Source organism: Diplodia seriata, assembly GCF_021436955.1.
Source record: "Diplodia seriata strain FDS-637 chromosome Unknown scaffold_10, whole genome shotgun sequence".
In the NCBI taxonomy this organism is placed as follows: domain Eukaryota; kingdom Fungi; phylum Ascomycota; class Dothideomycetes; order Botryosphaeriales; family Botryosphaeriaceae; genus Diplodia; species Diplodia seriata.
Window position 1 is genome coordinate 1,445,650 of NW_027117317.1, and position 26,970 is coordinate 1,472,619.

Below are 26,970 nucleotides of genomic sequence, written 5' to 3' on the forward strand. Positions count from 1 at the left end.
CTTCCCACCGCCGGATCTTCGAGTTACCATACGTCTTCTTGTCTCTCAAGGATCTCCGGTTTTCTTGTTTCCTTTCTCCCTTTTCTCCATCACCGCAGGAATCCTGGCACCCACGTTACCCTCGGAGGCTGCACGAACAGCTTACCAGTTACTCGCCTTTTGGAACGAGACCCCTCGTAACAAAACAGCGGTTCTTCGGGGACATTACGACTCAATATCCTTAGCAGCAACTGTCGCACACTACTACCCGAAGCCACCGCCTCTAGCTGCCAATACCGAGCGATCCACTAGGAACACCCGCGCAGCAACTGAGGAGGATTCGCGCACACTCTACATCTTCTTTCCTTTTCTTTTCTTAAAGCGATGTGACGCTGCCAGCATCATGTACCTCCGAGTAACATAGAGGCACAGCCGACACAACGCTATATCTTTGCTTAGTCTTTCCACCGTAGTAATAAGTTCCTACTGCTTTCTATATCCCACTACCACGTCTACTGTATAACGAATCACGATCCGTTAAAAGCCGTACCCCGGGAGATGTCACGATCCCAACCTGGGGTCTACCATCCCACAGGCCGATATCTCGACAACCCAACCTACCGGTTTCTAGAAGGTCAGTCGGGAACTGGTCCTGTTCTTTAATTCGATATTCTCGTCCGGACGATGGCTTTAACTACCTACGGATTTTTTTTTTTTTTTACTCTAAGAACGAGCTAAGGCATAGTTACGCTATATTCTGCTATTCTTCGCGCTAGCCATCGGCTGCGAGAGGGGGCTATATCTACCTTACACAGATACCACCGCATCATCATTTTTGTACAGGCAATTGAACACGAGATCCGAACGTAAAATGTGAATTTCAAGAATATGCACAGTCTGTATTCACATCAGGATCTCGTATTCAACTAACCCATCCCCACGTAGACCTTTCCTTCTTCCATGAGGCCCATGTAGGTGGGCGATTTCTTTTGCCACCCGCTGCTTGTTGTGGAGGCTTGCTTCTTTTCTTGGTCGCGCGAGGCCAAACTCGCTCAACTCACCCTTCTCCCAGGAAAAGGCCGATGTGTAAAAGAAAAATCATGAATGGCATGACTGATGGATTCATGGACGGCACGAGCAAGGAACATCGACTGCAATGCATACGGGACAATGAACGAATCAAAGGGACGCTTTTTGATATATTGCTTCGGCAAGAACAACAACATCGTTTGAAAAAAAAAATAAAAAAAAAGAATCATTCTCCAGCTACATTCACATTTCGTTCCACAAAAAGGCCTTACGCGTGAGAGACACCGCAAAAGCAACCTTCGCCCCCGTGTTTGAAAACAAGAACGAATGCCACCGAGCGCTTCCTGAAGTCGTGCAGTGTAGAGTAATCTAAGAAAAAGCAAGAGCGAAAGCGAAAAAAGAAGAAAAAAGAAGCAAACCAATATACTACGTGAAGAGGGGAAATTAATGGGGAAAAAAAATTGGTTAAAAGCAAAACCCCCATGATATGCCAGTCTCTAGAAACACGCTTCTCCTGAGGCTCCGGTTCGAAGATGACGAAACCAAAAAAAAAAGAAAAAGAAAAGACGTCCCGTCCCCGAGGCTTCGTATGCTCATCCGACCAAACCTCTCTCAGGCGCGATGCCCAACCCCACTCTGCCCGACGAGAGGGTATCTTCCGTGGCGCTAGGCAAACCCGTGCCGATGCTTGTGCCTTCTCTTCCGCTGGTCCTTCCCATCTCTCTGATCCTGCGGCCTTCCATGAGTCCGCGCAGCCCTCTCTTCTGGAGACCCACGACCGCGCTGATCTCGCCGGCCCAGACCTCGTTCTCGCCGGGCCCGCCGGTAACGCTACCGAGATCGGATTGGCTGGTCTCGGTCGACGCGCTCCGCACGCTCTGCTCGTCATCCGCCAGCGAGGCTGAAGATGAGACGTCCGTGTTGAGCCGGAGCTGCTTGAGGTGGTCGTCGACGCCAGAGTCCGCGCCCTGGGCGACGCTGCCGGTGCGCTGCGTGGATGCGAAGCTTGATGCCAAGCTGTTCGACGATGCTGATGGGCGCAAATCTCCTCCAAGGCCGTCCGAGCGTTCCGATTGCACCTTCGCGAGCGTCTCGGCCGAGGGAAGACCCGCCGTTGTGCCGTTGAAGAAAGTAACCGAATCCCCTCCTCCAGCTGCCATTGCTGCAGCGTTGAAGATGGCCGCCGTATTCCGTCCGTCGAGACGCAGGTGAAGACGCTCGATGACAGCTTCCAAGAGACCATCGATACGGTAAGGGCGAGCGAGCTGAAGCAACGAGCACAAGATTTGTGGCGTGCACAAGGTTGAGTTCGGCGGAGGAAGGGAAGAGGTGTAGAGATAATGGGCGAGGGCCTGTAGGGTGAGATGAGTGTGTGGCAGGTAAAGGGTGCGTGGACGGGATGTCGGGTTTGGATTTTCGGCGTTTGGAGGATCGAAAGGTGTAACGGTGGAGGCCGTGCTGTGCGCGGCGGCCGTGCTAGTCGTCCTGATGCTTGGTGTGATGGTAATACTCGAGTTACGCCATGCATGGGAGCCTGTCGAGGGTCTCAGTGTAGCAGCGTCCGATGAACTCGGGTCCGATGCGAACGCTCCCTCGCGTAAGAGCTGGTTGAAGTAAGGGCCCCATCGTTTCGCCACAAGGTGTGAGTTGACAGGAATGCGCTCGCCTCCAATAGCCAAGAGTTCCATGTCGGCAAGCTCCCGTAGTCCTAGCGCCATCGCTCCCAACTCTTCTGCGGCCGGCGAGAGTGACCGGCCTCCGCTTGCCAAATCCGATGCATTCTGCATCATGCCTGGAGAGCTCACAGAGAGATATCCGGATGTTGGCATGGTCCGCCGAGGGTTGTCGTAGAGCCCAAAAGCCTCCAGCTCCACCATGCAAATGTTTGAAAAGTTGATCCTTCGATGGTTGTAGTCTTCCACCAGGCTTCGCTTCCGATTCCCCAGAATGACAAAGGTATTGCGCCTGCTCCAAAGTACGCCTCGGTTCCAACTTCCTTGACTAAAAATGCTACCGCCGGCATCGATTCGACTCCACGTAAGATTCCGTAGATCCAGCGCCCAAAGGGCATACTCCTGCTTGGACGAAGTTAGGAAAGTACCGCTCACAACAAAGTGATTCGCAATGACGCCTCCGTTGGGGAATCGCAGGCCTGGCGGCGAGAAGGTGCCATTCATGGGCTTCTCCGTCAAGGTTCCGTCCGGCAGCCTAATCTGCAGCTCGAGCTTGACGTCCAAGAAATTGTAATTTGAGTAAATCAGCATCGAAGAGCCGTTGTTCTCGGGATCCTGATCGTCTTCGGCCGGAGTCTCGCCCTTCCTTCCGCCGGCTCCAATGGATGACGCAGGCATTGTCGTAAGCGGTGCGACCACACTCCTGTAAGCACCACAACTCCGGCCTAGCGTGTTTGTTGCGATCCACTTGAGACTTCTCAAATTGAAGACGCTTATCTGTTCAATGTAGTGGTTCGCGCTGTCCTGCCCACCTACGACCACCATCTCCGCGCCGCCGGTACCGTCCAGGTCGATGCCGATCGAGCCAGCATTGGGCTGGTTGGCAGAGGCAGGGTTGTGGTGAATAGCAGAAAGGGTGGCGCCAGACGACGCGAAGACGGCCGAGGAGGGCAGGATGGCAGCGCAGTGCGCATAACGACCCTGCGGAGAGTCCGACGTGTCGATCTTCATCCACATGCGCGTGTTAACGTCGTAAATGTGTATATCGGACATGACAACGACCTCCGGCTGGTTGTCTTGGGCTTGATTCGGCGCTGTCGGTTGGCCATTCGGGAGGGTGGCGGGGGACATGCCGCCATAGCAGACAAGCTTGGTGTCCCCGAGCGAACAGACACTGTGAAAATATCGTGGTGGGGGTACGTCGCCCTGAGTCTGCAGCTTCGTCCAGTGCCGACGGACAAGATCCAACTCATAGAGGTCGTTCGTAAGCTGCGGGCGTGTCCTGGATAATCTTCTCCCGCCAAACACGTAAAGCTTGTCTCCAAGGACGGTGGTGGTTGCGCCCACTAGCGGGTGAGGCTCACGGCCGGTTGTCCGGTGAACGTTGCAGACCAGACCGGACAGGCCAGATGTCGATTGAGAAGGAGTGCCGAGACCAGCAGTCATCATGGGAGTCAGACCTGGCGTCCTTGCGGCCGAAGAAGGGCCGGCATCTTCGTCCCTACCCATCTTCGACAGACTCGTGCTGCTGCTGTTGACGCTGCGGGTCAGAAAAGCACTGGAATTGGTCCTGAGCGGCTGCTCCGGGAACTGGTGGGATGGAGACGGTTGAGAGTCCATCGTGTTGGTGCCCCTGTCGTCTGGAGGATGTTTAGAGGCGATCCGAAGTGGAGAGATGGCTTCAATCCTTGCCAAATCGTGAGAGAAGGTGGAGAGACAATCGCTTGGAGTCTGTAAAGGTGAATCGGGTAGAGTTTGAACCGGCTGCGCCCAGGATGGGATCACAATAGCAACATGCCTCGGCTTGAGCGGGACAGGATCGACAGATAATTTTCGACCAGGCAAGGGAAAATCAGGGATGGTGCTAGTCGGAGTCTTCGCTGACGGGCTTTCCAGAGATTTGCGCGGGCTGTCCGGAAGCTCTATTGGAACATAGCGGGGAATAACAATCGGAATGTGCTTCGGGCGGGGACCTGGACCTGCAGAGACCGGGATTGGGCAGAACGGCTGAAAAGGAGCCTTGGACGACCCCGAAGATGCGGAATTGGCGCGACCGGCCGAGGACTGAGAGCTTGCAGAGGCCTTGCGCTCCCTCTGGTCAGGGTGCTGCAGCGGAGGCGGAGCCCGGGGGGATCTGGGCCTCCTCCACGACAGAAAAGGCGGCGAAACCGGGGTGGGAGAGAGGTCCGCGGGCGGCTCCTTGGGGAAGTTGAAGACTCCTAGGGGACTCATGGTCAGCGCGGTGATCGACCGTCAGAAACCAGGTCTTGGTAGCTGGCGGGGAGGAAGATGGGGATATCCAGCGAAGGGGGAGGGGAGAGCCGCGCTCCCTCGACTTTGGCGGCATGGTCACGCCGCCTCGGTATGGACATGACAGTTTCAACGCACTGTTAGGTCATCGCAGCTGCGGTGGACGAGGTCTCGGCCAGCAGCAGCGTGATCTTGCGTCAACGGGAGCGCGGCGGCCGCTTGCTTGACATGGGCAGGGCTCGGCTGTGTGACTGGCGCCTGGTGCCGAGGGCTGTCTTAGACAAATTTGGCGGGCGCATGGACGGCGGGCTGCAGGCCCGCGGTGTTGGTTGAAATTTTGGCGGCCGCATCGGTGCAGCATGGGGGGTTGGGTGCGGGCTGCATGGAACACAAGGAGGCGCCTTACCTGAGGGCTGCGGGCAGGGCGCGGGCGCGCAGGCGGGCAGGCAGCGCTAGGGCGGTGGTACTGCGCGGGCGAGGACGCTGGAGGGAGCAGAGACTGCGGGCTTGGGGGGTGAGTTGTGCCTGGGAGCCGAAGGAGAGTACAGACGGGGCGCACGGGAGGTTCGCGGCCGTCGTTCTTGGGGTTGGGCCCTGCAAATCGCAAGCCAAGCCTGGCCGCGCTAGGACCCCGCTGCTGCAAGGAGTCCCGCCGCCGCCGCGATGCTTAGCCGCGCAACAAAGCCAGTGCTGCGCGGAGGGGCCGCCGGCCGATGGGTCACACCGCCGCCGGCTTTCCTCAGCGTGGGTGCCATTGCACAGAGCTGCACCGCCGTTGGCCGCGCAAACGACTGACAGCCCGCATCTTCAGGCCGTGAGACCGCAGCGATCGCCTGAGACCGCAGCCGCGCACGGCGCACCGGGCAATCACGCAGACGCAGGTACTCATTTCTACTGCTTGCTTGCATTCATCTCGTTGGGTATCTGGCGGCGCCGCGGGCAGCGCCCGTCACCGCCTGCTCGTCTAGACTATGGAACACATTTCACCGCTTTTGTCTCAGCCCTATGTCCCGTCGCGCGCGGCGCCGGCCACGCGCGCCGGCCTCGGGCATCCTCCGCTTACACGTTCGCGCTGGTCTGCTCCTTGGGCAGCGGCGTGAACCTCAGGTACGGCTTGACGATCTTCAGGTTGGGGTAGATCTTCTGCGCATCCTCGGTCTTGACCGTCGGGTGGACGATGACGTCGTCGCCGGGCACCCAGTTGATCGGGGTGGTGACCTTGTTCTTGTCGCCCGTCTGGAGCGAGTCGACGATGCGCAGCACCTCGGCCGTGTTGCGGCCGGTCGAGGCGGGGTAGGAGAGGATGGTGCGGATCGTCTTCTTGGGGTCGATGACGAAGACGGAGCGGATGGTGAAGGCAATGCCCTTGGAGTCGACGTTGGTCGCGTCCTGGTGGTCGAGCCTGTGCTCGCGTCAGCCTCCTGCGCCGCCGTGCCGGGGCGTTCCGGCCACTTACATGTCGTAGGCAAGGGCAACCTTGCGCTCCTTGTCGCCGATGATGGGGAAGGTCAGGTTGCTGCCGGTGACCTCGTTGATGTCGGCGATCCAGCCGCCATGGCTCTCGATGGTGTTGGCCGAGAGACCAATCAGCTTGACGCCGCGCTTGGTGAACTCGGGCTCGAGCTTGGCGAAGGCACCGAGCTCGGTGGTGCACACGGGGGTGTAGTCCTCGGGGTGCGAGAAGAGGATGACCCAGCTGTCGCCAATGAACTCGTGGAAGTCAATGGGGCCGGCGGTGGTGTCGGCCTTGAAGTTGGGGGCGATGCTGCCCAGGCGGAGGGGCTCGGCGCGGTCGGTGGACATGATGATAGGTCTATGGAGCAGCTCCGTCAGCTTGGTGGAGGGGCAATGCGGGGCCGAGACGAAGTACCTTTGGACGAGGTGACAGGAATTGGGGCACAGAGAGGTTTGCGAGGGGTGCAGAGGACTGGGCTCACGCAGATTGAAGCGCGGGGTATTTGTAGGATGGCGGGGCACAGCTTCAATGGTGGAATGATGCGAAAAATCGGATGAATAATGCCATCTGCAGCCCTCAGCATTACTGGATGCGGCAAGGCTGCGATTGCGTGCTTGAATGCTTTCGTTCTGCCGGCGCAGCGCAAGCCAATGGCATTGTGGCGACGGGCGACCGCCTCCGCCCAGCGCTGCGCCGCGGGGGAGCTAAGTCTTGGTATAGGAAAGGCGGCAGGATCAGCATCGCGCAAAGGTGCTGCGAAATGCTGTGAGCGCTGGGGCGGATGGACGGCCGGATAAGAGCCGCGTGCTGCGATTCCGGGAGTCCTGGGCTCGCTCGCTGCGGTGTCGGACAGCTTTGACGCTGGCGCTGGCTTTGTCATATACATAGCTACGCTAGCCGCCCGGGCGTTTCCCCAAATATTCAGCCCCAAACCCCCGAATTCTCCTCGCAATTAGCTCAGCCAATCACCGCCAGCCCTTTTTCCGAAGCCAGCTCCAAGTTGGAGGCGTGTCCTTTGTCGAGTCGAGGCAGGCTGCCGCACGCCCATTGTCACCTCCTGACGATGCAGCGTTCTCGCGGTGCAGATGACGAGGCGTTTCGCGCCTGACTGTCCTTCTCCGCGGTTGACGCCGCGCGTTCCCGTCGCCACGAAGAGCCGCCAGCACCTAGTAGTAGCCGGAGATTCAGGCCTACAGCAATTCTACATGCTCTTGCGCAGCACAGAGCCGGGACGGACTCGCTCATCGGTCTCGTCGCTTTCAGAACACGCCAAAGTCCAACTTAACTTCAACCATCACGTATCCGCCCACGTGTTGCGGTCGAATTAGGTTGCGCGAGCTTGCGCTGCGGCGCGGGCTGGCCCATGCCCCGCGCTTGCTCTCGCTTCGCCGCCGGGAATAAGAGCCACCATTGCAGTCATCACTCTAATTCGGCGGGTGCTTCCGCCCATGCGAGATGGAGACGGATCTTATCGACCAAGGGATGCAGGACGGTCGGGGTCCCGGATTCCCCTGCTACGCCCTGGGCCTCACCCCGGCCGGATCCATCTCCGTTTGGAGTGCCTCTTATCACTAAGGCCGACACCATCAGAGATGCCGTCATGGTGCGCCTAGGGTGGACCGCCATTTCGGCAGGCGTTTGCATCCTCCCAGACGACCGGTTGCCGATCGGGGCAGTTGGAGTAGCAGATCAGCCGCGCCCTACGTCTGGGAATAAGCACATGTTTTCAGACCGCTACCCGTCGCCCGCTGCCGCTGCGGCACCAGTAGTGACTTCTCCGCCCGGTGGGTCTCTTTTCATTCCGTCCTACGCAGATGGCTCCATTTTCTTTTAATCCTGGGTCCCCTTGCCCGCAGTGGCTCTTCCCCCCTCTGCTTCTCCAGCTTTTCTCTCCCGCCTCCCGCGTACGTTGTTGAGGACCCTCGGCCAGCGGTGTTGCCCCCGCAATCATGGCGAGCCCCGAGATCGAGTTGCCTCGTTCGTCATCCTCCGTCCTCGACCTCGGAAATGCCGCGGAAATAACGGAGGCCGAGAAGGACAAGACGTCCAGAAGAAGCACCTTGGACGGCACCTCGGATTCCCCCATTGTGTGGCACTACCTCACCTTCGAGACCGACCTGCCCCACCCTTCAAGTCTTCAGCCTCCCCACGCCGGCGCTGCGCCCCCACCGGAGTGTCCGAACCTCAAGAAGTATGGGAACCCCTTTGACTGGTCGCCTAAACGCAAGTCCATCATCCTCTGGTTATCATGCATCGCCACCGCCATGACGGCCTTTACGGCAGGCTCCTACAGCCCCGGCGTAGGCCAGATGTCGGAAGAGTGGCATGTGAGCCGAGTTGCTTGTCTCGTCGGCATCACCATCTTCACCTGCGGCTTTGCCGTCGCCCCCATGGCCCTGGCGCCTTTCTCGGAGATCAACGGCCGGAAACCAGTCTTCTTGGCCTGCGGCATTCTCTTCGTCATCTGCCAGCTATGCTGTGCCGTCACTCGACTTTATGGCGGAATGCTCATCTCCCGGTTCTTTGCAGGTATAGGTACGTCGGTCCTCGATTATACGGCCATCCTCATGTCAACGTGCTCGGGATACTGGAAAACCATGCTAACATGGCCTAGGCGGAAGCACCTTCTCCACCATGGTCGGCGGTGTCGTCAGTGACATCTATCATGCCGCAGATCGCAACACTCCCATGGCCATGTTCTCCGGCGCCGCATTGCTCGGTACAGGACTCGGGCCTCTAACATGCGGCTGGATTGCGGAATACATAAACTGGCGATGGATCTTCTACATCCAGACAATCGTTGACGCCGTGATGATGGTTGTCATATGCATTTGCTTCAAGGAGACACGTGGAAGCGTTTTGCTGAGCCGCAAGGCGCAAACACTGAACAAGTGGTACGAAGCTCGGGAAGAAGCAGGCTACTTCAACTTCGATATGCCTTCCGAGTCGGATGCCCAGAAAAAGGTGTCCCAACGGATCAGATGGAAAGTCAAGTCAGACGAGGAACGGGCTGATCTCATGACTATGATCACCATCTCGCTGTACCGGCCATTCCATCTCCTGCTCACGGAGCCGGTCGTATTCTTCTTCTCGCTCTGGGTCTCATTCAGCTGGGCTATCCTCTACCTCACCCTTGGCGCCATTCCTCTCGTGTTCGAGACCCGACACAACATGTCCCTCGGCCAAGCCAATTCCATCTTTGCAGTGATGGTCCTTTTCGCCATCTTTGCCGTCCTGCTCAGCGTCTTCCAAGAAAACTGGGCTCGCCGCAAAGGAAAGCTTCTCGACAACCCCGAAGGCCGCCTTTACTTTGCTTGCATCGAGAGCGCGCTCATGCCCATCGGCCTTTTCATGTTCGGCTGGACGTCAGCAAGCTCCATCCACTGGATAGTCCCAACCATTGCCATCGGCCTGGCCACGGTTGGCATCTTCTCCATCTGTATGACAGCATCTGACACTACCCCGTTGGCTTCCGTACTGACCATGCTTGCAGACCTTGCCACTTTCAACTACCTTGCCGACGTCTACCACCGCTATGCGAGCTCCGCGCTTGCCGCACAGTCGTTCTGCCGCAACATGCTGGGCGGCGCGTTCCCGCTCATCACCACCCAGATGTATCGCAAGCTGACGTACGGCGGCGCATCCAGCTTGCTCGGCGGCATCGGCGCCGTGCTCACGATTGTGCCTTGGGTCCTTGTCTTTTACGGCCCACGCATCCGCAGGAGGAGCAAATTTGCCAGCGAAATCATGAAGGACTGAGAAAAGAGCGAAGCATGATAACGAAAAAAAGCATTGGTATAGTTGATGGGTTTAATGTTCGGGGCGGAGATGAGGGCGTGCGCGGCTGATGGTAGTGCTCCATCTCGGACAATTTCCAGAACGAGAAATGCGGGGCTGAGCTGCCGAACGGACGGGGCCTGAGTATTCGGGTCAAGCATGATGAGAAGATTTCGGATTGTAAGTCTGATTGCTTGCGGGCTGCATGAGCTTGTTTCACCAGCACGAGACTACTGGGCTTGGCCGCAACGCCGGAGAGACTGATAGGGAGCAGAGAAAAAAAAGCAGATTGGCGCAGACATCCACATTCGGTTCCTGCGACGCAATGGGCGACAGTTTGAGTGGTATAATAATAGAAGAATAGATAGGCTCAATCCCGAAGCGCAAGCTATTGACGACAACAAAGAGATGGTGTACCGGCCGATTGACGAGACCCAGACATCGGACCCATCCATCTATCGCCAAACCATGCTCTGCCTTTCGGCCTCCTCTGCCGGCCGGCCGATTGATCCGGCCGACGAGCCGTGTCCGTCCCTCTCTTGGTGGAACAGAGCCAGTCAGAAAGAAGACGGTTGCCGGCGCTGGGTCCGTTTGCACGGCATGCGCATCTCTCGTACACATTTGATTTCGCTGCCAGCCAATTGCATATCCAGGGATCCCGATCGGAGTGCAGCCAGCCCAAATTTCGCTCCGGTAGGGCTTAGGGCGAGCAGCAGCCAACTGTCAAGGCCGGCCGGCAGCTTGGGGCGACAGGGGTAAGCGAAGCAGCCTCGGCTCAAGGCGCCAGACAGAGCGCGTCCGCCGCGTCCTCTTCTGCTGCGAGTCGCACACCCTCTCCACTTCTCGCTTCTTGGGACCACCTCCTCCCCCCATTCTCCGCCCTGTCCAAACATCCGCCCAACAGAGCACAAGTCGTCCTCTGAGATCCCGTCTTGCTCTCGCTTGTTTTGCCCCAATGGACCCCTGCCCTCCCAGCATCCGCGCCGGCTGATTGCTCTTCACTCTTTTATTCATTCTCGCCTCCGGACTCTGCCCTTTCCCCAACTACATTTACGGCCGGTTGCCTATTTTATGATTTCTCTTCTGTACCATGACTTGCCACCTGCACCGCGCCTACTGCTTATACTTCCCATACGTCCAATTATGATACTAGCAATATAATCTTTGTCCCACACGTCCCAACCTCAATCCCTTCACCACCGCGCGACATATACTCCGCGCGCCCGCGCGCCAGTCTCAGCAATCATATACCGATATTGTAATATTCAGCACCTCAAAGCAATGCCACGTCCGTCCTCCTCCCCAAATCCCAATTCCACCAAATCCTGCCTGCCCCCCATCACACCACCAAAGTCCTAACCTCCACCCGTACGTCCTTCGCAAAACAAACAGTCCCCCTCCTCCCCGTAACCGCCGCCGCCGCAGCCGCGGGCACGCTCGCCGCCACCGCCTACCTGGACGCCCGCCTCGGGCTGGGCTACGACATCTCGCTCCTGCGCGCATACGGGCACGCGGGCTACGCCGCCATCCGCGCCGAGCGCCGCGGGCAACTCTCGCCCTTCCACGAGCTGGAAGCGCTCGCCCTCTCGCGCGCGACCGCCGACGAAGTGTTCCTGCTGATACCGAGCCACGACGACGACGACGACGATCCCCCGCAACAACAACAACAACAACAACAACAACAGCACCACACCAAAAGCGATGCCACAACAACAACACAACCCTCCTCCTCCTCCAAAATAACACTCACCCCCCACACCTACGCCTCCCTCCACCGCGCCGCGCGCCGCCACGCCGCCCACCTGCGCCGCCGCCACCGCGTCCGCCGCGGCGACGTCGTCGCCCTCGACATGGCCAACGGCGCGCGCTTCGTGACGGCGTGGTTCGCCGTGTGGGCGCTGGGCGCGGTGCCGGCGTTTATCAACTGCCACCTGCGCGGCGCGGCGCTGCTGCACTGCATCGCCGTGTCGACGGCGCGGGTCGTGTTGGTCGAGGATGACGGCGAGGATGGTAAGTATGTGGATGGCGGGGAGGTGGTGGCGGCGTTGAGGAAAGGGGGTTTGGGGGGAGAGGGGGAGAGCGTGGCTGTCGTGAGGTTTGGACGGGCGTTGGAGGGGGTGGTGGAGAGGGAGGAGGAGGAGGAGGAGGAGGAGGAGGAGGAGGGGGAGGAGGTGACGTCTGGGGTGGATGATGGTGGTGGTGGTGGTTGCGGAGGGAAGCTGCATGACATGGGCATTTTGATCTACACGAGCGGCACGACGGGCATGCCGAAGCCGGCGGTGGTGAGCTGGGCGAAGTTGCGGGCGGCGGCGACGTTTGTGGCCAAGTGGCTGCCGCTGAAGAAGGGGGATGTGCTGTACACGGTCAGTAGTAGTTACACTTCCTCACCACCACCACCACAAAACTGACCTTCCCCTCCTCCCCCCAAACAGTGCATGCCCCTCTACCACACCTCCGCCTCCCTCCTCGCCCTCCTCTCCTCCCTCTTCGCCCGCACCCCCCTCGCCCTCGGCCGCCGCTTCTCCGCGCGCCGCCTGCTCCCCGAACTGCACGCCACGCGCGCCACGCACCTCCAATACGTCGGCGAAACGCTGCGCTACCTCCTCGCGACCCCTCCCGACGCCCACCTCGACACCTCGCACCGCGTGCACACCATCTTCGGCAACGGGCTGCGGCCCGACGTGTGGCGGCGCGTGACCTCGCGCTTCGCCATCCGCACCGTCGCCGAGTTCTACGCCGCGACCGAGGGGCCGGGGGGCATGTGGAACAAGTCCCGCAACGGCTTCGCCGCGGGCGCCGTCGGCCGCGCCGGCTGGCTGTCCGACGCGCTGCTGTGGTCGCGCTTCGCCGCCTGCGTCGCCGTCGACCCTTCGACCGGCGCCGCGCTGCGCGACCCTTCGACCAACCGCTGCGTCCGCGTCTCGCCGGGTGCCCCCGGCGAGTTGCTGTTCAAGCTCGACCCGAACGACGTCTGCCGCCGCTTCCAGGGCTACTTCGGCGACGAGCGCGCGTCGAGCGCCAAGGTGCTCCGCGGCGTTTTCGAGGCTGGCGACGCGTGGTTCGCGACCGGCGACGTGCTGAGGCGCGATGATGCCGAGGGTCGCCGTTGCTGGCACTTTGTCGATCGCCTGGGAGACACGTTTCGCTGGAAGGGCGAGAACGTGAGCACGGCCGAGGTCGCGGCGCTGCTGGCCGACGCGTGCCATGACGACAATGACGACGACGGCATGCTGCGCGAGCTCGTCGTGTACGGCGTGCTGGTGCGGGGACAGGAGGGGCGGGCCGGGTGCGCGGCCGTGGTGGTTGGGAACGATGGTGGTGGTGGCGATGGTGGCGATGATGAGGAAGTGAAAGCAGCACGGCTGTTGGCGCGCTTGGCCGAGGCCGCTGCCAGGGTGCTGCCTAGGTATGCGGTGCCGCTGTTCGTCCGCGTCAAGACGTCGGCGCTGGCCGTGACGGGCACGAACAAGCCGCAGAAGCACCTGCTGCAGAGGGACGGCATCGATCCCGACGTCGTGGAGGCGGCGGGGGACCGTATGTATTGGCTCAGAGACGGGCGGTACGAGAGGTTGGGGAAGAAGGATTATGAAAGGATACAGGGGGGTGGTGTGAAGCTGTGATGGAGGAGGAAAGCTAGATTCCTTTATTGGCGTGGTCGTACGGGATTGTAGAAGTAGATACGGGACAAACCTAATGTATTTATGCAGGAACGCTCGACTCCCCTCCAACTGTCAGTCAGCTTTACCTATACATACCTCTCTCTCTCCCGGAAAACCCCCCCAAACGAACAAGAAAACAACAACAACAACAACAACAACAACAGGAAGAAAACATACTAGTCGTGCTAAAAGGCGGCGCCGAGCCCGATTACCATGGCGTACCCGACTGAGGCGGGGAAGAAAGGTGGGGTGGACATCTTTTTTTTTTTCTTTTGCCCGACAAAAGGGGAGGGATGATACGACATGGTGTGTACGCTGTACGTGTTAGATCGTCACCTCATGATATTCGCTTTGGCTCAACATACCCAATTCAAAGCGTGGTCTCCGAATGACTCCGCTAAGGTCCCTGCGGACTAAGTAGCCGGGTCCCTAGTTGCGCCGGGCGACATAGCGGCCAGCGGCTTGTGTGCAACAGAGTGTTGGTTGTCGACATTTCCGGGCGACATAGCGGCTGGCGGCCTGTGTGCATCAGAGTGTTGGTTGTCAACATCGCCGGGCGACACAGCGGCTGGCGACTTGTGTGCATCAGAGTGTTGGTTGTCGACATTTCCGGGCGACATAGCGACTGGCGGCTTGTGTTCAACAGAGTGTCGGTTGTCGACATCGCCGGGCGACATAGCGGCTGGCGACTTGTGTGCATCAGAGTGTTGGTTGTCGACATCGCCGGGCGACACAGCAGCTGGCGGCTTATGTGCAATAGAGTGTTGTCGCTCTCGGCGAAGCCGTCTGAATAGGTGCTTGACATAATTGGTCTTTTTCTTGGACTTCAGGGCACGAAACTGGTGGCCCCGAGGCCCGGACGCAATCTGCTGCTTCAGAGCCGCAGTAACGTTGTCGGAGTCGAGACATGCCATCAACTTGGCGCTACGATGAAATGTCAGCCTGTGAAGTGCCACGGAGGGCGGAAGCTCATACTACTCGTCAGGGGATGCTTGATCCATCGCAGATCGCGTTGCCAAAGCTGCGAACAAGTTTGAAAGCTGCTGGGAGGATTACGACGAACAGTGGGTAGAAGCAGATGCACTGAGAGGAGAGCGGCAAGATTGAGATTGAGCGAAGCGTCCGAGAAGAAGATCTTGCTGGGTACAGGGGGGCAGAAGAGAAGTCGCGGCCATGGAAAGCGCAGATTTAGGTAGCGACAGACGACTGGCAGCAACCGTCCCAGCTGCCAATGTAGCTCAGACTGCTTTCCGAACCTGATCCTGAATTCAAGTGTGCCAGGGCTACCGTAACACGTTTGAACATCACAGCATGCAAGGATACGGTTTGGACTTAAGAATTTGTTCCATTGACGTAAAGACATGAACCAAGGGGCCGGCCGGACCAACGTCACCCCCAGAATACCAGAAAAAAAACCCGTTCCGTCTATCATTTTACTAATGCCGTGGCTTCGCCAAATACCATTGCATGTTTTCCTCATTCCAGCATATGCGCGCGAAAGGCCCTCAGAATTGACCATCCTCTACGCCGTAGTCAAATCGATCGGATATCAAAACTTTGCTGCTCACTTACGCATCCTGGTCAAGACCAAGGTCCTCCTCGGCGGGGACGATGCGGAGAGTGTTGGTGTGGCCCATGCCGCCACGCCAGCCCTGGACGCAGACGACGGCGTCGCCACGGTTGAGAACACCAAGCTTGATGGCGTTCATGATACCCCACTTCAGGCGGCGGTCGACATCCTCCTGCCAAGCAGCCGTCTTGAAGTCGGGCTTCTCCTCGTTGAAGTGGAAGGGGTACACGCCACGGTACAGGTGAGAGTACTGCGGAATGCGTTAGACGGTGGGACTCTGCATATAGATGAAGATCAACTTACCCTCGAAGCAGCGTCGTTGCGGGTAACCATGATGATGGGGCAGACGGGGCGGTACTTGGCAATCAGACGAGCGGTGTTACCACTGTAAAACGAAGTTAGCAGAGCATGGGGAATGCATTAGAGTTGAGCTTACCTGGTGGTCAGGACAAGGATAGCACCGGCATTCTGCTCAAGAGAAGCGCTGACAGCGGCCATAGCGCAGGTCTCGGTGGTAGGGACAGGGACAGGAGCAAGCTTCCTCAGCTCGTCAAAGGCGCTGACGTAGGGAATGGCAACCTCGGCGAGCAGGCAGGTCTCGTGCATCATCTTAACGGCCTCCTCAGGGTAGTTACCCTTGGCGGTCTCACCCGACAACATGACGCAGTCGGCACCGTCCAGGACGGCGTTACCAACGTCGCTGACCTCAGCACGGGTCGGGCGCGGGTTGTAGGTCATGGACTCGAGCATCTGGGTAGCGCAGACGACGGGCTTGCCGGCAATGTTGCACTTGGTGATCATCATCTTCTGGGCGATGAAGACCTGCGAGGGGGGAATCTCGATACCAAGGTCACCACGGGCGACCATGACACCGTCGGTCTCCTTGAGAATCTCGTCGAAGTTGTTGACACCCTGCTGGTTCTCGATCTTGGCAATGATCTGGATCTCCTTGCCATCGTCGCCGAGGACCTCACGGATGGCCTTGATGTCGCTGCCGCGGCGAATGAACGAGGCAAAGACCATGTCGACGCCGTTCTTGACACCGAACCTCAGATCGGCCTTGTCCTTCTCGGACAAAGCGGGGAGGTCGATGTCGGTCTTGGGAAGGTTGACACCCTTCTTGGAGGAGATCTTGCCGTTGTTCTCGCACTTACACCTCAGGTTCTTGTCGTCGAGGATCTCAAGGACGGTGAACGAGAGAATGCCGTCGTCGACGTAGATGGTGCGGCCGACCTCAATGACCTTGGTGATGTTCTTGTAGTCGACGTACCTGTTGCATACCGGGTCAGATTGGCCTCTGCTAAAGCGTGGACGGGAGCTCTTACATCTTCTTGTTGTCCGACTTGGTGGCATACTCGTCCTCGGTGGTGACGATGATCTCATCGCCGGCGCCGATGGGCAGGTCCGCGTCGCCAACAGTGTTGCCGGTACGGATCTCAGGACCTTTCTGTAATTCACAGCCGGGTCAGCAAAGGTTACACAATGTGCGACGAGTGGGAATTCGTACGGTGTCGAGGGCAATGGCCAGGGGACGGCCGGCCTGGGTGGCCGCAGCCTCGCGGGCGTGGTCGATCACAGACTGGTGGTACTGAAGAAGCTGTTAGCCAGAACCCGTGGGAGTCCGTTTTCGGGGCGGACGAACCTCATACGAGCCGTGGGAAAAGTTCATGCGAACAATGTTCAGGCCAGCTGGGAGCTGTCAGCAGAGTCACGGAGGCAACGGGGTAGTTGTGGACGCACCCCTGCGGAGCAGGTTGATCTTCTCGGCGGAGTTGGTCTTGGGGCCTGGATTGGAGCAAGGTCAGCACGGAGATTCGCATGGCGGGGGTCGGGCGCAACGAGGACTTACCAATGGTGCCGATGATGGAGGTGCGGCGGTAGTTCTTGGCCGGGCGGTACTCGGTGTTGAGCTGCGACAACCACTCGGTGCGCGTGCGGCCGGAGGCCAGGTGGTCGAGGGCGTTGGCCATGAGTGCTGAGGGACGCGGGGGCGTAAAAGGGTCTGAGGGGGTGGGAGGGCTGGTGTTGAGAGAGGTGGGTGTCAGAGCGGAGTTGCGGCGGCGGCGGCGCAGAAGAAATATGCTGAGGGGACAGCTCCGCGTCGGAGGTGGGCGCGCGGCGGCGGAAGGGCGGCGGGCCAACAAAACTCACCGGATTTTGCACGAAGCTGGCGCAATGGGCTTCGGGCGTGCAGTGGAGGCAGGCGGATGAGTCGTGATCTGCGTGAAGAGGCGAGCGAGGCGGTTTTGAGGGCCGCGCAGGCTGGAGGGCTGGCAATTTATTTTTTGTTGACCACCTTGGGCCAGCCGCCTGTTGGCCGTCTGACTGCGAGCTCCAACGACCCCACCATCCCGCTACGTCTACTGATTGAGTAAGTGGGCAGAGCTCATCCCGCCGCGCCCTGGCGTTACACACCGAAACTCGATAAGACGGCCCTTTTGACAGCCAATCGCTTGCCGCCCGCCAGCCAGCCCGGCGTGCACGCCAGCCCGCCCACGCCTGTCAGTCGCTGCAGCTGCGGCGCTGAGGCTCTTGGCTGTCGCAGTGGTGCTCCGCGTCGCCGCTCGCCGCCCAGCTCTGCCTTGAACGGGCCGCCGGCGCGCACGTGCGCGTGCACCGCCAGCCTCGCCCCGTCAGGCACCCGTCGCAGCCGACAGCCGCGAGTCGCCTGCACATCACGCCTCGCTGATCAGCCGCCGACGCAGGCCAAAACACCAGTACAAAGCCGCTCTCGATCGCTGCGAGACCCTTGCGCTACCCGCCTCACCTCCGTGCAATAACCTCAGGCTCCACGCTCAAAGCAGCCCGTCGCCACCATGGTCGTAAGTCGCTCAACTCCCGTCACTCCACCAGCTGACATGACGCTCCGCCTTGCTCACCACCATCACATCAGTTCGGACGACTGACCCACTACGCCTTCGACGCCGTCCTCTGTGCGCAATCCCGTACCGCCCGTTACCGGCCCTTCATTATTCTCTAACCGTGCTTGCCAGTTTCTGCCTTCCTGGCTGGCGTCAAGCGCTCCACCGGCCTCACGTATGCCTTCCATCCCTTCCCGCCTGCCCTGGCCTGACTGTCCGAGCATTGTCCGCACAACCCCTTCACCCTTTTCGCCTCTCGCTTTTCAGCAACCACCACAGCGCCCAGCGCCGACGTGCAACCAGTTCGTGGCTAACGTTTGCCCGCTTCTTCCGGGGTCTCGCAGGCCTAGTGTCAAATCCGAGACCATCAGCGAGTCGGAGAATGTGAAGAAGTGGCTTGACAACTACCTTTGGGTTGGCGAGGTTGTCATGGACCAGGGCGTCGCCCTCATGAGCTCCTCCGGCTACTTCGAGCGCAAGCGGTAAACGACGTACCCCCCGCATCCAGCCGTCCTTTTCGAACGCGCGCATACGAGAAGGATACTTTTGGGCGAGAGGATCAAGGCATGTATATGTTCTAGGCCACAAACGCTCCGACACGGTGGGCGGTGGGCGAAATGTCCAGCCGCGGAGCGCCAGATCGAGCGGAACAGGGCGAAAATTCCACTCTTGCGGGAATGCTATGGGAATGGGGATGGGGGCGTTTCTAGGCGACTATACCTCTACGGTTCTTTGTGGACTTCCAGGCAGTGCATGGACAAATTCATATGTCATACCGGCCTTCGAGTTCCAAGAAAAACCCCCAATGCGCATCTGCTATACTGCTAATGCAAGCCAGATCGTTGTTATCAGGTTATCGCGGCTACGCATGTTGTTCCGCCACGTCGCGCTTCAGATTAGGCGACCGCGATTCGTATTGTTCAGACTCTGCTGAGAGACCTAACAACGTCTCAAATCTCGACGTCTAGGATGGAGACTCTGCCGTTTGGGCTAAGATCGGTACATGTTCGACGTTCTGGTGTTCGTCGTCCTCGTTATCCAGATAATCGCCAAGGCGCAGTGTGGTCGACGTTCGCTTGTCGACGCGGTGCATGCCCTTGATACTGGTCCGCTGGTCCCTGGGTGACCTTTTCCGTTGGAGTTCATTGTGGAGGGTATGGATCCCGCCGTGATAAGCTATTTGGGGTGCAGCGACGGGTGAACAACGCGATGGCAAGCTTCAGCCTGTCGTCTTCTAGGACAAAGGGCGAAGCACTGTACAAGACTTTGACCGCGAAGGAGCTTGGATAATTAATCTGGTCTGTTGTGGAGATGAAATAATGGGAAAAGAGCTTGGTGATGTCGCGGGCAGGGTGGTCGTGCTGTGCTTCCACACCATCCGACCGCCATGCTCAACCACCGAAATTTACGGTTCACATTGTTCACGTACCCTCGGGCTAATAATGGAGGACGTGCGAGTCAAAATGATAATGAGCAAGGCTTGGATTGAATCTCTGAGCGGAAAATGCCCAGAAACGACGCAGACACTAACCAGTGCCCGATCTACCGGAGACCGTATTTCGAACGATAGCACCATTTTGTCGGAACCTGACAGTTTCCTCTGAGGTGGCTTTACGGTGTCCAGATAGGAGACTTTGGCTATCGACTATGCCACTATGGTATATTCCAGCCTTTTTTTCTTACTCCCGTACTACGCATTGTAGAACGATATACACGCCTCGAATAACCAAGGTCCTATTTTGCATCGAACTCCCACCTTTCAATCACATGGACGGGCTACATCTTCTCGTCGAAGATTTTGATCTTGTATTGATCAACACCTTCATGAACACCTTGCCAGTCATGGCGGTGCAAGGCGAAACTCTCGCACTCAGGCGCCGGAATCCGGGGGAAAATGCCCATCTTGAGAATGACCTTCCCCTTCCTCGATGGAACAACGGACCTTATCGGGCTGTAGGTTGTCGAAAGCGAAAAAACGAAATCAGCAATCGGCCTTTTTCCCCCTCACGCCGCAGCAGCCAAAAACGATCACACTACTACTCACTTCCCACAAGTACCGCAGAACCACCTCCCGAGCGGCTGCCCGCTCCCGGTCTGCGTGTCGACGAACTCCTTCAGCGTGCCGTCGCGGTCCTCGACCGTCACCTTGTCCGCGTCGATGATCAGGTTGGCCGCGACGTAGCTCCCGGCGACCTTGCGGCAGTTGGCGCAGTGGCAGAGGTGCCCGCGGCGCTTGGTGAAGAGCTCGCCGTCGTTGATGGTGACGCGGATGCTGCCGCAGAGGCAGTGGCCGGACATGCCTTGGGCGAATTCGGAGACCGGGTGCTGGTTCGGGTTTCCGGTGAGTTCGGGCATGGTGCTGCAGTGTAGGGTGATTGGTGCGTTGGGAAGTGCGTATGGACGCGTGCGGAAGCTGGGAATGGGGTGAGCGCGCGCGGTTGATACGTGCCCCGCGGCGCGGGTTTTGTGGTTTATTATGCATGGTTCGGAGATGGTGGAGACGTCAGCGTGCCTTATGCGGGGTATGCCAGCTTGCTTGGTAAGCTGGCTTGCATGGCCGCACCCACTTATCCATCTTTTACATAAGTACGATAGGTTTGCACTCGTTCTTTCATTCAGCACAATATGGCATGTGGTAGCTGACTTTCGAGTGGATATGAATATACCCTATCCGCAGGTTTTTTTAGATCGTTCACTTTGGATGGACCATCGGAACTCGCAGATCATTCCCGTTTGTACGTCTCCGCGTCTTTCAAGTTTCTGGTTTGTCTTATCTCTCTACAGCCTGAAGGTTTAAAAGTGGAATAGGTGAACAAAGAGAAAGAAACCTAGCGCTGCCATATATTCCTTCAACACTCAACCGACGCAGAGCCGTTGCCTGCTCAACCTCGATGCAACACGTCTGGGCCTCGCTTTTCATCAACATGGTACCACAGGAAAAGTGAGCTATTATGTGGTGATAAGAAGTCTCAGCTATTGCATTTTCTGGCAGTTGTCGAAATACCATGAGCAAAATGTGCTAAGGCGACATGATCTGGAACATTGCAGCCATCATGGCTACCTGTTGCTGGGTGGCGGAGACTTCCTCCGATACAGTGGCTGATAATAAAGGAGAGTTGCCAGGGAATCTGCATGTACAGTCACCACCTTCAGCTGTTTCAGTCGGTCGAGCGCCTAACGAGACCTAGTTTGTGATGACTTCTTCCATGCTCTCCTGATGCCCTCGGGCTGCCTAGTTCCTAGTCACCATTACTACACCAATGGGACACGGCTCGCGATTATCACGACGCCATAAGACCCATCCATACAAATCACAATCCACGCAGTTAAGTGTTTAAATATACTAGGCAAACAAAAAACCAAATGGTGGGTCTCATAATTTCTTTGTTTGATTGGTGATCACCTTCCGCCCGTGTCATCTATCTACGTCTACCCTCCTTCCCCCGCTCCATCCTCCGGCGTTTCTCGTCCAAAGCATTGACTTCACGTGCCATTGCATCTCGCCCATCCTCATACAGCCACCTTCCTGCCTCTGCGAAACTCTCTTTCGCCAACGAAGCCATGGCCTCGGTCGGAGACCTGCAATTCGACGAACTCACGAGAAGCACGCGGTGCCGTAGCCGCCACACCCTCTCGTCCTTATCCTTCTCCTTCCTCCCCCGCCCCGCGACGCTGCCATTACCAGGCCTCAACGACGGCTTCTTGGACACCGGTCCCGGAGACGCCGACGGTGACGACGACCGCAGACGCTTTCGTCCCACACGATTCGGCAAACTGCCCGACAAAGATGCCCTCCCCATCTCCGCCTCCACTCCCTCCATCACGCTGCCGTCACCATCCCCCTCATCATCCTCTCCCTCACCATCGTCACTTCCACGATCATCCTCATCCTCATCCTCATCCTCGTCACTCCCACTCCCACTCCCCCCCGCCCCCTCATCCTCCTCCTCATCATCATCGTAGTCCTCCTCCGCCTCCGCCTCCCCCTCCCCCTCGCTCTCAACAACCCCCTCACCCCGCTTCTCCCACCACCACTGCACCGCCACCGCCATGTACCCCATTCGCCCCTCCAGATCTTCCTCCCCCTCAACCACCAGCGGCGCCGACGTAACCAAGACGTCGAAGAAATCGAGATAGTCCGTCGAGCTGTCATCCCGCTGCATGATGCGTGCGTTGGACAGGATCTGGTCGCGCAGGAAGGATGGTTCGCGATCGGGGGCGGGGGAGGGGATGCTGGGGGTGGAGGGGCCGCGGGGGTGGGGGAGTCGTAGCTGTAATGGTGGGTTGGGGGGCATTGTGTTGGGTTGTTGCTTTGAGGCCTTTTTTTTGGGCTGGGAGGGCGGGTGTGTGTGGGATGGGTAGGTGGGTGGGAGGGAAAGGCCGGGTCGGGTCTGGGGGGCGGGGTTTTATGGAGTGCGCTGCTGCTGCGATGGCGGTTTGGCGAGGGCTTGGCTGCGGACGTACGGGTGTTGTGTTTGTGAGAAGTTTGTCGGCGGGGTGTGGGGAGGGAGGTGCAGTTCGGGTTGCATGGTGGTGCGGCGGGGAGTAGAACGCACGCGTGTGGTTGTTTGGAGGAATTTGCTAGCTGATCCTGCATTGGAACCGTGATCGCAGCAGAGCAGTGATTCAAGCGGTTTCGTGCGGAGTCACAAGTACTCTCTCTCCATGTATTTCATGGATGCGACGCTGTTTGCGTGTTTCCCCTTCTCGATCTTTCCTCAAGTCTGCGTAGTACCATCAAAAAGAGAGACTTCGGTTTCCTGCATCCATCCGGCGCGAGGCTTCACGATCTTTCCGCCGTGGTCGCTGGAGGAGCAAACATGCAAGACAACGCAAGCACGGAGAGAGAGAAACAAGGCGGCAGGTCAGTTCATGAGAGGAGAAGGCAGGAATCAGGCAAAATCTCACAGATTAGACCAAGAAGCAGAGAGAGAGAGAGAGAGAAGAAAGCTTGAATTAAGACAAGGAGAAAAAAAAACAAAAAACTAATCTAAGATCTTTTGCCCCCAGCACTTTTGCGCTGATGACCCGCCCAACCCCGACCTTTCAAGTTTCTTGAGGTAGTCGTCACCCCCGGACGCGTCAATGCCCCACCAAGACGAAAACAAGAACTCGTCACGAGCAGAGAGAGCAAAGCTCCCTGCTTCCGAGTTCTGTTAGGCGCCTCTAGACTCTTCGCCCGTAACCCCAATCGAAACCTCGCCGTCCAGCTGGCGAGATCCCGCTAGAGGAGCTGATGAAGAAGAAAGAAGAAGAAGAGGAAGAGGTGGGGGGAGGGGCCGTTTATATATCCGCCCCAGACGCTGGTTGGCAGCTGCTCAGGGTCTGCCCCTTGCTGCAGGGTCTGCCCGTTGCTGGGGGCAACGGCCGCTTTGGGCAGGCGCAGGTTGGTCGCGTTCACTTGGGGTTGTGCGTCACAGGTGTGATCTGTGCTGGGGTGAATTATCACCGCGAAAATCACCACCACCGCCGCCGCCGGAGCTCGCATCACTCAGGGTTTGCGTGGATCGCCGGGAGCCGCTGAGGTGAGGTGAGGTGAAGCGACCTTTGCCGTGATCCACAGCCCGTCTCAGTTCTAAATGGCCTTCTTCAGAGCTGGGCATGAGGCATTCGAGCGGGAAGTTTCCCACCTCAACACTTCCGCCAAGTCTTGGAGATCAAGAGCACCAACGTCTAAAAACTGAGACCGACAAAGGAAAAAGAACGAGAGCTGACGGAGACAACGTGACACAAACGCCCGTCGTGGCGATACGGAAAGGCATCATTGCACAAAAGCTGGCCGGGTAATCATTTCGCCAGCAAGCCAATCCGCTACGTCATCGCCATCACCCGGCGCAATCTACCATTCGAGGAACCGCTGCGTGATGCTTCTTTCCACACGCGCTTCTTGCCAGCCAGCCAGCCAAAAGCGTCTCCTCTCCAAGCCCACCAGCCTGTCTGCTTCACACCAGGCTCCGTGTACACAACAAAAAGGCCATTCGGGAAAAACTAAAACAAAACGGACAAAACCGGGGTATCGTATTGCATTACACATGCCTCCTCCGCATTCCTCTCTCACATCTCTCTATTTCTCTCGGTGCCACCTCCATCCCATCCCGAACACGCCTCTTTTCTTTCTGCCACCACCGCCCACCACATCCGCATCGCCCTTCTCGCCGCCATCATCCGGACAAGACACTCTCGTTTGGAATCCAAATGCGGCGGCGTCATTCTTCTCCCTCGGATCCAAGTCTAAATGTTCCTGGCTCTGTTCTTGATCGTGCTGATGATGCGGCGACGGAAAGGGAGAGGATCCACGATTATCGGCGGCGGCAGCGGCGGCGGCAGCCTCCTCGGAAAAGCGTCGGCGGTCCAGCGAGACGAGCTGGAAGGACCGGCGGCGGGTGATCAGGAGCGGCGAGTGCGGCGGCGGCGTCGCCAAAGGCAAGCGTGCGGTGGTGTTGAAGGCGATGGCGGCGTGTTGTTCGTCGCCGTTCGTTACCTCCTCCTCCTCCTCGTCATCGTCAACGCGGCGATGGCGCACGCCGGCCCGGAGCGGGATGAAAGAGGTCTCGTCGTCATCGTGTTCGTTGTCGACGCTGTGGTCTGTGATGACCGGGTGCTTGACACCGCGGCGGGTGGCCAGAGGTAGCTTGCCGCCCATTTCCTTGAGTGTGCTGCTGTCGGCCGTGGAATTCGACGCTGGGTCGGTTGCGTCCTTGCTGTTGCTCCGGAACTTCTGGTATGACCTGTTCCCGCGGCTGTACTGAGAGCTTTGAAGCGTGCTGCTGCCGGGACTACTGGTTCCTGACATGCGGCTCGAGATGCGGCTGCTGATGTTGGAGAAGGCTGGGGCGATGCAGCGCTTGATGAATGGACGGAGTGCTGGCATGCACGCGCAGATCTTGGTACGAGACAGTCAGTTCAGCGGTTCTTATAGTAGTGGGGCTTGTGTTGAAAGGGACATACAACTCCAAGATTGATTTCGACCGCGGCGGCGATCCACAAGGGAAATGTGTACCATGTTTCGTCGTAGCTTGCGATCAAGCCCTTCCAGATGTAGTAGGTACGGACCACACCAGCGACGACAACGACGAGGCCCAGGCTCAGGAGGACCATGACGCCTATACGCTGTTGGACTGGCATCTGTAGCTTTCTGACAAGCGGAATGGGGAGCATGGCGACGATGACGTCTATGAAACAGTTGACGATGCCGATGCCGAGCACTGTCTTGCCCTCATCGATGCAGTAAGCTCCGGCCGGCAGAGACAAGGTCCAGTAGGCGCTGATGGGGCTGGAGTCCATGGCATTAGCGGGTGAAGATGCGAGGGAGGCAGTGAAGACTCACTTGCATTGCCAAATACCAAGGCAAGTGAAGGTGATAGCGGCTGCTACGTTAAGGAAGACGGTCAAGTGCAAGGCCCATCCAAACCACCTGATGCCCGAGTCGGCGACAAGGCGGTAGTAAAAGCATAGCAGTGATTGGCGAGTAAAGGTAGAGGCATAAACGAAGATGAGCTTCGCTGAGAAGGCGACCTTAAGTACGCCTGCGACAAATCAGTACAGTGCCGGCCCAGAGGTCGATACAGGACGCACCGGTAAAAGCAGTGATGGGCACGTCCCAGATGTGGCGGTCCCAGTAGTAGTGCTTGTTCGCGATGATTACATTGATGGTCAAGCCAACGGTCGACATCTGATAAGTGTCAGCTCTGGCGGTCGTGGGGGTACGGATCAAGCTTACATAGGCCAATATTATGAAGACATCATCTGAGCCGAACCATCTCTTGATGAAGATGCGCGTGTACAGGCGCAGAAAGAGCAACAGGGTACACAGGGATATGAATACGGCATTAATGATGATCAGGGCGGGGCCTCTGGTGACGGGATCGACGTAGTTGGGCTGCGGCCAGGTGAACAGAACGGACAGCGGAATGTCGCGGACCATGTTTTCATGCTGGGTGACGAAGCACGAAGTCGACGGGTATCATGAAGAGTAGGAGCGACGAGGCTAGATTTCAAGGGAGAGTGACGAAGAAAAGAGGTCGGAAACCGGGAATAGTGCGTGGTTAAGGGCAAGGGCCAGGCTACCACGCGATGGTGCGACGGTGGACAACATCGCACAAGGCAATGCAAGGACGTGCAGGTGCGCCACAGGCCACATGCCTTTGCTGACAACCTCGACCAAGAGGGAACTGGCGCCGGAGTCGCGCATCAGGCCGGCGTGCCAGGCTGGCCGGCGGAGAGGGGCGGCGCTCGAAAGTGGCCGACGGACAATATCGCCTCTGCCCGGCGGGGGAGAAGCTGCGTGTGTGCAACAGGAGAGTGGAGCCAGCGTACATGATGGCGGAAGAGGCAGGCGTCGATTGGGCGGCGTGGTGATGATGCGCGTCCGGGATGGCGGGAAGGCGACAGGGGAGGCAGTGGCGGCCCGGCCACGACCTGGAAGCTGTGCAACCACAACAACCTTCGCCCGCTGACTGCCAATAATCCGCCCTGCTGGTCTTGTGCCTCCGCCGCCATGCTCCAGAGCAACACAGAACCGCCGCGCCGTCACCCCGCTAACTCCTCGATGGTCAACTGCCACCCATCGCGTAGTTGAACTTTAAACTCCACCCGAGCACCTTCGTTCGGCAGCCTAGCTTGGGGAATCGCCGCAGCGCGCATGCGCAGTTTTACTGCTGTGAGAACGGGCACGTGTCTGCCCTAGGTACCTTTGCCAGTCCATCCGGCCCATCTG

General features: G+C 58.4%; 8 protein-coding genes across 8 annotated transcripts; 3 read left to right on the forward strand and 5 right to left on the reverse strand.

The window, feature by feature from the left end:
- Positions 1-1,601: 1,601 nt before the first annotated feature.
- Positions 1,602-4,301, reverse strand: SLS55_009640 (uncharacterized protein; the record flags this gene model as incomplete). The annotated part of the gene is made up of 1 exon (XM_066781036.1): positions 1,602-4,301. The coding sequence occupies one exon, from the start codon at positions 4,299-4,301 to the stop codon at positions 1,602-1,604; it is 2,700 nt and encodes an 899-aa protein (XP_066628982.1).
- A 1,689-nt stretch (positions 4,302-5,990) lies between these two features.
- PRX1_2 (peroxiredoxin 1) lies at positions 5,991-6,734 on the reverse strand (the record flags this gene model as incomplete). Its single annotated transcript, XM_066781037.1, has 2 exons — positions 5,991-6,333; positions 6,388-6,734. 2 exons carry the CDS (start codon positions 6,732-6,734, stop codon positions 5,991-5,993), a joined length of 690 nt encoding a protein of 229 aa, XP_066628983.1.
- A 1,602-nt stretch (positions 6,735-8,336) lies between these two features.
- On the forward strand, positions 8,337-10,146 carry SLS55_009642 (uncharacterized protein; the record flags this gene model as incomplete). Its single annotated transcript, XM_066781038.1, has 2 exons — positions 8,337-8,922; positions 9,002-10,146. 2 exons carry the CDS (start codon positions 8,337-8,339, stop codon positions 10,144-10,146), a joined length of 1,731 nt encoding a protein of 576 aa, XP_066628984.1.
- Positions 10,147-12,354: 2,208 nt separating this feature from the next.
- FAT1 (long-chain fatty acid transporter fat1) lies at positions 12,355-13,784 on the forward strand (the record flags this gene model as incomplete). The annotated part of the gene is made up of 2 exons (XM_066781039.1): positions 12,355-12,360; positions 12,597-13,784. The coding sequence occupies 2 exons, from the start codon at positions 12,355-12,357 to the stop codon at positions 13,782-13,784; spliced, it is 1,194 nt and encodes a 397-aa protein (XP_066628985.1).
- A 1,607-nt stretch (positions 13,785-15,391) lies between these two features.
- PYK1 (Pyruvate kinase) lies at positions 15,392-17,363 on the reverse strand (the record flags this gene model as incomplete). Its single annotated transcript, XM_066781040.1, has 8 exons — positions 15,392-15,643; positions 15,697-15,778; positions 15,830-16,663; positions 16,719-16,840; positions 16,901-16,981; positions 17,036-17,082; positions 17,134-17,178; positions 17,243-17,363. 8 exons carry the CDS (start codon positions 17,361-17,363, stop codon positions 15,392-15,394), a joined length of 1,584 nt encoding a protein of 527 aa, XP_066628986.1.
- Positions 17,364-18,209: 846 nt separating this feature from the next.
- Positions 18,210-18,740, forward strand: SLS55_009645 (uncharacterized protein; the record flags this gene model as incomplete). Its single annotated transcript, XM_066781041.1, has 4 exons — positions 18,210-18,215; positions 18,287-18,326; positions 18,387-18,429; positions 18,599-18,740. The coding sequence occupies 4 exons, from the start codon at positions 18,210-18,212 to the stop codon at positions 18,738-18,740; spliced, it is 231 nt and encodes a 76-aa protein (XP_066628987.1).
- Positions 18,741-20,030: 1,290 nt separating this feature from the next.
- SLS55_009646 (uncharacterized protein) lies at positions 20,031-20,609 on the reverse strand (the record flags this gene model as incomplete). The annotated part of the gene is made up of 2 exons (XM_066781042.1): positions 20,031-20,205; positions 20,299-20,609. The coding sequence occupies 2 exons, from the start codon at positions 20,607-20,609 to the stop codon at positions 20,031-20,033; spliced, it is 486 nt and encodes a 161-aa protein (XP_066628988.1).
- Positions 20,610-23,829: 3,220 nt separating this feature from the next.
- Positions 23,830-26,178, reverse strand: SLS55_009647 (uncharacterized protein; the record flags this gene model as incomplete). Its single annotated transcript, XM_066781043.1, has 6 exons — positions 23,830-23,927; positions 24,552-24,999; positions 25,203-25,527; positions 25,582-25,780; positions 25,830-25,926; positions 25,975-26,178. 6 exons carry the CDS (start codon positions 26,176-26,178, stop codon positions 23,830-23,832), a joined length of 1,371 nt encoding a protein of 456 aa, XP_066628989.1.
- Between the last annotated feature and the right edge of the window lie 792 nt (positions 26,179-26,970).